We start from the raw sequence: 10,119 nt of genomic DNA on the forward strand, positions 1-10,119 counted from the left end.
TTAAAAATTGGTTTTATTTAACCATTTATTGTTACGAAGTTATTATACAATTTTGTACCTATTGCAGATATTGGCCTTTATCAGAGAGTGGCGTAACTACAGGGTGGTAGGACTGTCGTAGCCCGCAAAGACGTGAGCTCAGAAAAAAAAACATTGAAAAAAATAAGTGAATCAATGAATTTGACATGGTTTAGTTACGCCACTGATTTCTGATATTTTGAAAGACGGGGTTTTTACTCTGGTAATCTGTACTCTATAAAATCTATGATTTCAAGAAAGAGGTCATGATATTGAGCAGCTAGTAATAAAAAAGATGTAAGTATAACATGTATGACATTGTGCTTGTCTACTATATTTTTCAAATAGTAATAACTTTTAGTTTAAAAATAAAAATAAATAGTTTAAAAATAATAATTTTGAGTATACCACTCTTTTGTGCATTAAATAGTTATGAATATCGTGCCTGATAAATAAGTTGATTATAATTTTAGTTTTCGGATAAAGAATTTTAGAAAGAAAACACATGGATGAAACTGTAAGTATTACAGTGTTTAGGTAGATTATCAATGATCAAAGTTACATCTGCAGCGAATACCATATGTGATAAATCCGCTATCTTTATACCTTTAACACAGGCTGTACGCTTACTTTGGGGTTAAGTAGTGATGAAAGAAGATAGCCCAGTGGATATGACCTCTGCCTCCAACTCCGGAGGGTGTGAATTCGAATCCGGTCCGGGGCATGCACCTCCAACTTTTCAGTTGTGTGCATTTCATGAAATTAAATATCACGTGCCTCAAACGGTGAAGGAAAAACATCGTGAGGAAACCTCCATACCAGAGAATGTTCTTAATTCTCTGCGTGTGTGAAGTCTGCCTATCCATATTGGGCCAGCGTGGTGGACTATTGGCATAACCCCTCTCATTCAGCCGTTTCAGAGATTAGCCAGGAGATAAAATTTTAAAAAAGGTTGATTCAGTTTTAGTAACGTGTCTATAGCTAAAATCACAGACAGATACATTAATTTTATTTATATACGTATTGACATTTGTTAGAATGGTCCGCCAACATCCCAGACGAAGACATCACAACATCGAAGACGAGGACATCACAAGTTTGAAATCAAGGCTACTGGACAGGCAGCGAAGGATTACGACTTTGCATCTAAAAGAGAACCCAAAAAGAGAACGAAGTAAATGAAAATTATTTAGTTTACGATCTTTGTAGTGGCTTATTTTCTCAAATTTTCTTAAATGTGGAACTGATTATAACAGGGGAGCCGAAGAGGGGATTTTTGTAGTTACTCGAGCACGGCAGATGAACGTATGGGAATATACCTTGCACGTTGTTCAGTACCTCCACCAAGTATGATACCTTAATATTGGTGGGTACGTTTTACCTGGTCGCTAATTATGGACCTCATTAAAAGGCTCAAAGTCACTCAGCGGGCGATGGAGCGAGCTATGCGTGATCGAATCAGATATGAGGAGATCCGCAGAAGAACCAAAGTCACTGATATAGCTCAGCGAGTCGCGAAGCTGAAGTGGCAATGATCTGGGCACATAGTTCGAAGAGCCGAAGGACGTTGGGATCCCAAGGTGCTGGAATGGCAACCCCGCACTAGAAAGCGCAGTGTTGGTTAACACCAGGTTAACCAGGCTAACGACATCAAGCGAGTTGCAAGGATTTGCTGGATGCAGGCGGCTCAGGATCGTGATGTTTGGAAGTCCCTACAAAAAGCCTATGTCCTGCAGTGGACGTCCATCGGCTGATATTTTGATGATGATGATATTTTGTTTTTGATCAGTTTTATGTCTGTTTATGTAGTGTGATAGAAACCATCGGCCACATAGCCAAGACATGCCTCGGTGGTGGCGTGGTGGCCATACACGAAAGCTACAAGATGTGTGGACTGTGGTCTTCTTTTGTCCTCACTCTTGTATTCGGGTTTTGCATAAGCTATGCTATGTATGTAAGTAAACAACCATTTTTATTTTCAACCGACTTCAAAAAAAGGAGGAGGTTCTCAATACGAGTCTATGTTTTTTTTTGTGTGTATGTTACCTCATTACTGGAAAACGCCGGGACCGATTTAAAAGGGTATGCTCCTGAGGTGGTCCATTGTCAACATGTCAGAATCTGAGGGGAACTTTCAAAAATCGTAAGGGCCGCTATACCGTTTCTTACTTTTTTCATAAAGCCCTTTAAAGCACTACAATTTAATAAAGGTCTACAGTCATTTTGATGATGGAGCCGAAACACAGACGAGGGAACTCTTCAACGATTTACAGCAGCTGCCTTATGTTTGGGTTTGATTAATTTGCTTCGACGAGAATTTTTAAGATAAAAAAGATAGGTTGTGACTGTCATTACGGGTCTGATGATGAGGACGAAGGACAGGTAATGTAACTCCACATTAACGGTTTACAGTAGCTATCTTCTGATTGGGCTTGCTTAGTAAGAATTGTTGATGATTTTTCACCTAGGTGGGCTGTGACTGTCATTGGTGGCCTGGTGATGAAGATGAAGGACAGTTAAGGGTAACTCCTAATCGGTTTACAGTTGCCACCTTTTGTTAGAAAGAAAGAGCGATGTATGCTTGTAGTTTCTCTGCATGATAGAATTAGAAATGAGGATATCCGCAGAAGAACCAAAGTCACCAAAATAGCTCAGCGAGTCGAGAAGTTGAAGTGACATGGCACATAGTTCGAAGAGCCGATGGTCATTGGGGTCACACCCCAATGACCATCGGCTCTTCGGTGTTGGAATGGCGACCCCGCACCGGAAAGCTCATTGTTGGTCTACCCCCTACTAGATGGACAAAGGACATCAAGCAGGTGGTAGGAAGCCGCTGGATGTTGACGGCTCGAGACCGTGATGTTTGGAAGTCTATCCAAGAGGCCTTTGTCCAGCAATAGACGTCCATCGGCTGATAATAATGGTGATGACGATAAGTGTGCCTGGTTTAAGCTCTACATCCCCTCTTTCTTAATACTAAGCTGATAATGATGAAGATATATACATGTTACAGATGATAGCTCGCTCAGCACAGCGGATGTACGGACGCGTGCAGGTTCCGTCCATGAGCTACCCTGACCTGGCGCAGGCGACGCTGGAGATCGGTCCCTTCCAATCTATGCGGAAATACAGCATGTGTTTTAGGTACTGATATAAATGTGATATACACCAGCGGACTTCAGGATCGTATGGAATCACTAATTAACTAAAGTCATCTCTCCAAGTTTTAATCAACCCTGTCCTTTAGCCAAGTGGCACTTTAGCCAAGTCAAGTGTGGAATGACATTTGCTTTCGACAGGTCACGTGATCAAGATTTGTCGTTCCCAGACATTTTTCTAGTTTTCGAAGCGTTTGCAATGGTAGAAAGAGGATCGCGTCACTTGGCTACAGGGACAGTTCTCTTTAATTAGTGCCTTAATGGTCCAGTGCCTATGTGGCTTAGAGCCACGAGGGCTTTAATCCTGATTCAGGCTATGTGAAAAAGTGTTTTTTTTTCTTCTAAGAAGATAAATTCTTAGCTCGGAGTTGGGAAGTTGGTGGTGTTACATTGCCGTGTTTTGTTATGCGTTAGTAACTTCTGATAGTCGTTAAAGAAAATTATCACCCTTACCTCACCAACTGTCTAAGAGCGGAGGACACGATGCGTTGCGGCGGCGGTGCGGTGCCAGAGCGGTGTCGCTGCGTCATTTTAAATAGAAACATCTGTAGTAACACACGCGCTTCAGCGACGCACCAGACTTGCAACCACCGAGACGAGACGGGGTGGGGTGATTGCGTTGCGACGTCGGAGCGGCACCGCTCAGTTGTTTATGCGTCACAAGGATTTACAGACAGTCCAACGCTGTTAAGGCACCGCTACGACATAACAATGTTGCGGCGCCGCAACGCATCGCGTTCCCCCACTCTCAAGCACACTCATTTTATTTTTTATCAGGTATATGGTGGATTTTACGATCTGCTTCAACCTGTTCGGCTCGTGCTGCGTGTACCAGATCATGATAGCGCGCACCATCAAGCAACTGGTGGAGGGCACCAACGACGTGGTGCTGACCGGCGACCCTCCGCTCCGGGTGTACATCCTGCTGCTGGTCATCCCTTGTGTGTGCATCGGCATGATCACCAGCCTCAAGTACTTGGCGCCGTTTTCTATTGTTGCTGATATTATTATATGTACGTCGTATTATATTGATTTTTCGAAGTGATAACTTCTTAAGTTTTTCTTGGTAGACCCCCCACCAGGTGGACTGACGACATCAAGCGAGTCGTAGGGATTCGCTGGATGCAGGTGGCACAGTATCGTGATGTTTGTAAGTCCCTACAAAAGGCCTATGTCCTGCAGGCTGATATGATGATGATGATGATGATGAACTTCTTAAGGGAAGGTAAGGCCGGTCGCATACACTCGTTTTTTACCGCATCCGTTTTCCGTGTACGAAAAACCGAATGCATAAAATCATTATTAATTAAGGCCGGCCGCATACTCTCGTTTCCCGGATTCGTTTTTCAAATGCGTTTTCCGTGTGTGAAAACCGAATGCATGATGAAAGCAATGTAAAATACATGTTCGTTTTTTTGTTTTTTTTCGAACGGAATAAATTCCGCGCGTAGGTAACGAATGCAAGCCCTTGCGATATACAATCCGAATGAAGAAAAACGTAAAGTTTGCGGTAGTCTCGTAGAATTCCAAATCGAAATTACACATTAGGAAAACGAATACGGTGAACGAGTGTATGCGGCCGGCCTTATGAATGACATAATTAATATTCCCCGGCTTACAGATTAATCAATAATAGGCAGATGGAGCGCACGCAATAATTATGAAAGGTACTGATGCGACGCTTCGTGTCGTACTGAATCAAAATTGTATTCTTTTTTGAATTTTGTATTTGTGACGGGTACGACACTGTCGTGTTCCGTGCGCTCTGTCTGCCTATTATTCTATAATCTGTGTTATTTTTTTAGTAAAGGTTGCGTGTGCAACAGTCTACTACTGCATCAAATCTTCCCCCCCGGATCCTTTTAAGTTGCCAGTGTTTAAGACCGTGACTGGACTATTCGAGTTCATGGGTGTTTGTATATTCAGTATGGAAGGCACGGGGGCGGTGATGGCTATTGAAAACAATATGGAGAAACCGAAGAAGATCGCTCTTGCACTTCTTGGAGGTTATGTTTTACTGGTATTTTCGTAGTTCGATAAGTATTGAATTCAAATTTCAATTAGGCTTTAGTTTTTTGAAGCAAACACTTTTGAAACGTCAAGTTATGTCATGATTTAATGGTGATAATTATTGAGATAATTGAGAGAGCCGTGATAGCCCAGTGGATATGACCTCTGCCTCCGATTCCGGGGGGTGTGGGTTCGAATCCGGTCCGGGGCACCACCTCAAAATTTTTCAGTTGTGTGCGTTTTAAGATTTTAAATATCACGTGTCTCAAACGGTGAAGGAAAAACATCGTGAGGAAATCTGCATACACGCAGAGAATTTTCACAATTCTCTGCGTGTGTGAAGTCTGCCAATCCGAATTGGGCTAGCGTGGTACTATTGGCCTAACTCCTCTCACTCTCGAGAGGATACTCGAGCTCAGCAGTGAGCCGAATATGGGTTGATAATGATGGTGATGATGATTATTGAGACAGTTCCTCCTCTTATGATACTTTGGAGATTATTGACATTCGGCTCCTAATACTCTGATCATACGCAGTATTTGTTTTATCCTCCTAGATTGACCTCCTAATTCTCATTTACTTCGGGATAACTTGTTGCAATGTAACTCCTCAAAAATATGTAATCCGTCTTTTTAATTGCATAGCAGCCGTATTGGATTTATATTGTTTAAATGTAAATAATAATATATTCTACTTACCCATTACCCAAATTGATGGAGTCATGAAAAAATATGTAATTCGCTATTTTGTAATGGAGGATTATTTTTTGTAAAATGGTTCTTCTGATGCTGTAATTTTTTATTTGAAAACTAGTCGTATGAATATAATATTTACTCAATTTATGGTTTGATTAAATGCACTCTATCTATTTAGTCAGTATTACCATTATCGAATTTATGTAATTGATGCACAATATCATATTGATTTTTCTAATAATATGTTATATAGCCGTGATAGCCGAGTGGATATGACCTTTGCCTCCGATTGCGGTGATGTGGGTTCAAATCCGGTCTGGGGCATGCACCTCCAACTTTTCAGTTGTGTGCATTTTAAGAAATTAAATATCACGTGTCTCAATAATAATACCAGAGAATTATCTTAATTCTCTGCGTGTGTGAAGTCTGCCAATCCGCATTGGGCCAGCGTGTTGGACTATTGGCCTTACCCCTCTCATTCTGAGCGGAGACTCGAGCACAGCAGTGAGCCGAATATGGGTTGATGACGACGATGTTATATAGATTTTTCTTTTTTTTTTATGTATCTATTTACTTGTTGTGTTATAACTATTTAATCAAATAAACTTATTTTATCCTAATACTAATCAAAATCTTAAAAAAAATAATTGTTCTTTTAATAATTTCAGGCATGGCGATAGTGGTAAGCATTGTGGTGACCATTGGTTTCTTTGGTTACTGGGCTTTTGGGGAGGGAAGCAGATCGCCTGTTACAATTAACTTTCCTTTGTCACCGTAAGTATTATTGTATTAATTAAAGCCTACAGCTCAACGGTAAGAGTGGTCGAACTCATCATCGGCGGTGGTTCGATCCCCGCCCCGTTGGTCTATTGTCGTACCCACTCCTAATACAGTCTTTCCCGACTAGTTGGAGGTGTTAACGCCAAAGAATGACTTTGTTGATAGTGTGGTCGAACCTTATACTCTGCTAGTGTAGACTTTAACTTATAACAGATATGTCATCTGTAATATTATAATTTTAAGTAACGTCATTTACTTTGTCTATGAAAATCTTGTATACATAGACTAAAATTAAAATATAACAGACACTCCGCTGCAAAACTTCAAATTAGTCGTTTTTCTTCTCACCTTTTGTGATCCTGCAATTAAAAAGAAAGAAACGAAAGAAGGAAACGAGATAGAAATATTTTTTTAATATGACCAATATTACTGATCCTAACTACAGAATAAATAGATCCTGACTACAGGATCTCATTATGTAAATTTCAATAATTTTCAGGAGGGGAATTGGAATATTGGTCATATTAAAAAAAACATTTCTATCTAGTTTCCTTATTCAGTTATCTGTTTTTAGATAAAGTAATAAATTAGTTCTTGCGCGCGTAATAAAATATCCATTTTTTAGATTTCCAATATTTCTCAAGTGTTTATTCGCCATCATGATATACGTGACGTATGCCCTGAATTTTTGGTTCCCATTTGAACTAATGTGGTTCTACATCAAGAAAAAGTACAACTCTGAGAAATTTTGGTTTTGGGAGCGTGTCTACAGAGCTATTTTCATCTGTGGAATCACGATTATTGCTACAGTATTTCCAAATGTGTCCAAGTTTATTGGATTGGTAAGAATTTTTGCAAATAAAACGCCTTTTAACTTGCTTGCATTATCTATCTGAGTACCTTTTTTTTTTTACGTGGGGAAATCCTCATGGATACCTTTATTGCAAGAAGGTTATGTATCTATCTGAGTACCTAGCTTATCTATGAAATTCGAATTCTGTATAACCAATAGGCTAGTTGACACTTTTTTTTAAATGGTCTTAAATTGATAATTTTGATGCGATTACATAAAAATTTTAATTTATAAATATTTATTTGACAATACGAGCCAAAACGCTGTCGGCCATGATATTTCAACTGTTTCATGACGTCACGATAACTAATCCAATAATCAAACGGAGCTTTAGACAAAAGTTACTCTTTAGTTTGACGTTTAGTACATCAAGTAACATTGTAACGTCACAAAATGGACGACAACGTTTGGCAATTTGAAAAAACGTGATTTTTAAATTGCGTTTTATAACAAATCCTTAACTTTTATTAATTGAAATCGATATATTTCGGACCCCTATTTCATGTAGATACTATACGAAATTAATATTGTTTATCATTAATTTAATATGAGTCAACTACCCTATTATATATTTAGATTGATTTTGACGGCCTCCGTGGCGCAGTGGTATGCGCAGTGGACTTACAAGACGTAGGTCCTGGGTTCGATCCCCCTGTGTTTTCTTAATTGGTACAGGTCTGGCTGGTGGGAGGCTTCGGCCGTGGCTAGTTACCACCCCACCGACAAAGACGTACCGCCAAGCGATTTAGCGTTCCGGTACAATGTCGTGTAAAAACCGAAAGGTGTGTAAATTTCATCTTTTTCCTAACAAGTTAGCCCGCTTCTATCTTAGATTGCATCGTCACTTACCATCAGGTAACTTGTAGAGAATAATTATAAAAAAAAAATGAAAAAATAGTGATTGTTTTGTTTTCCACAGCTCGGTTCGTTCTGCATATCGAACCTCGGTTTCATTTACCCTGCGTTCATAGAACTGTGCCTGGACTGGACCGACCCTGGTCTGGGCCCGGGCAAGTGGAGGCTCTGGAGGTACATCCTCATCACTGTCTTCGGACTGATACTCTTCGTCGTGGGATCTATCACTAACATTAGGGGACTCATTGCGGAGTCCTTTTAGCTTAGACACAGTGGATTTCATAGACGTTGTAGGGACTCCCCCAGGGGATCATTCGCCGCTGAGTGTCAAATTTTCAAACAAAAGTTGAAATTCAACACTCAGCGGTTGAATGATCCCCTGGGGGTGCCCCTACAACGTCTATGAATTCCACTGATAGTCTACTAATGTTGAAGCTGCCAATCCGCATTGGGCCAGCGTGATGGACTATTGGCCTAACCCCTCTCACTTTGAGAGGAGAGTCGAGCCACATATGGGTTTATAATGATGAATGTTGATGTTACTAATGTATATTAATATTATTTAATTATCGTTGTGTTTTTAAATGTTATAATTGTTTTATTTCTATTAAAAATATTTAGTTAATTTTTCTTTTATTTTTAGGGTACCTCAGAAAAATTTATTTGACCATTATGAGGGTTTTTCAGATAGCATATATAATATATAAAATTCTCGTGTCACAGTTTTCGTTGCCATCTCAGACCAATTATTGTATAGGACCTGTCTCGCTAGACGTCACTTTTCTGTCAAAGTATATGATCAACGATCTAATGCGATTATAAAAACTGTCTCTATAGAATCGATGTTTTTAAATAGTTGTAATCGTGTTCGTCGGTTAAAGAGCTCCGTAAAATACCTTTTTGTGTAATTGAGTTGTGTAAAAAACGGGCAAAAACTTCTAGTTTAGTATAAGATATATACAAAATTTTTCATTTTTTTTTTATATATTTTTTTTTTTGGATTTAATTTAGTTTTATTAGTTTAATATCTCTAATTCATTAGTTCACTATATTTTTAAAATTACTTTCTTTAGTTTTAAAGTATTTGTTGTCTTTTGTGTATTATGTTTGTGTGTGTGTGTGTGTCCAAATAAAATAATTTTCTTTATTTCTTTCTTTCTTTCAAAATCTAAGCTCGTTTTCCTCAGAAAATGACAGACAATTTGTTCGTGACTATAAGTGCGATACAGGTCCTTCTATAATTGGTCTGAGGTTGCCATACTCCTTCGAAACGGCTTGACCGATTTTGATGAAATTTTTTGTGCTTATCCGGTATCAATGAGAATAGGCCAATATCTATAATTTTTCAAACCCCTAAATCTTAGGGGTAGAGCTAAGCTTGAGCGTGTCCGCTAGTATTTATGTAAATAATTACACTATACCAAAGACGCGGAAAGTACTATTTGTAACAATTGTCTACAATGTCGAGTTGTGTGTTCAGGAAGTGTAAACACTATATATACACAAATATATAATGTAAGTAAACACAACATTGTGCATGTTTGTGATGTGTGGAGTTGCTTAATCAGTATCACTTTTTGCGGTGATTTTGTAAGCACGTAACATATATTATCTAGCATAAAAAGTCGTTCCTTGATTATAACATATAAATAGTGAAGCAATGTAAACAAATTCCTAGATAAAATAGTAATAGATGATTGGTCAAATTTAAATAAAGATAAAGTTTTTACATAATACAATTAAACCAAAT

At 38.9% G+C, this 10,119-nt stretch overlaps 1 protein-coding gene across 1 annotated transcript; it reads left to right on the forward strand.

Moving 5' to 3' along the window:
* Nucleotides 1-523: 523 nt before the first annotated feature.
* Nucleotides 524-8,652, forward strand: LOC112056847 (proton-coupled amino acid transporter-like protein CG1139). The gene is made up of 9 exons (XM_052886975.1): nt 524-535; nt 1,056-1,192; nt 1,828-1,972; nt 3,032-3,162; nt 3,954-4,189; nt 4,982-5,182; nt 6,550-6,655; nt 7,287-7,503; nt 8,434-8,652. The coding sequence occupies exons 1-9, from the start codon at nt 524-526 to the stop codon at nt 8,629-8,631; spliced, it is 1,383 nt and encodes a 460-aa protein (XP_052742935.1). The 3' UTR covers nt 8,632-8,652.
* The last annotated feature ends 1,467 nt before the right edge of the window (nt 8,653-10,119 follow it).

The sequence above is a fragment of the Bicyclus anynana genome, chromosome 18 (genome assembly GCF_947172395.1).
Source record: "Bicyclus anynana chromosome 18, ilBicAnyn1.1, whole genome shotgun sequence".
Taxonomy (NCBI): Eukaryota; Metazoa; Arthropoda; class Insecta; order Lepidoptera; family Nymphalidae; genus Bicyclus; species Bicyclus anynana.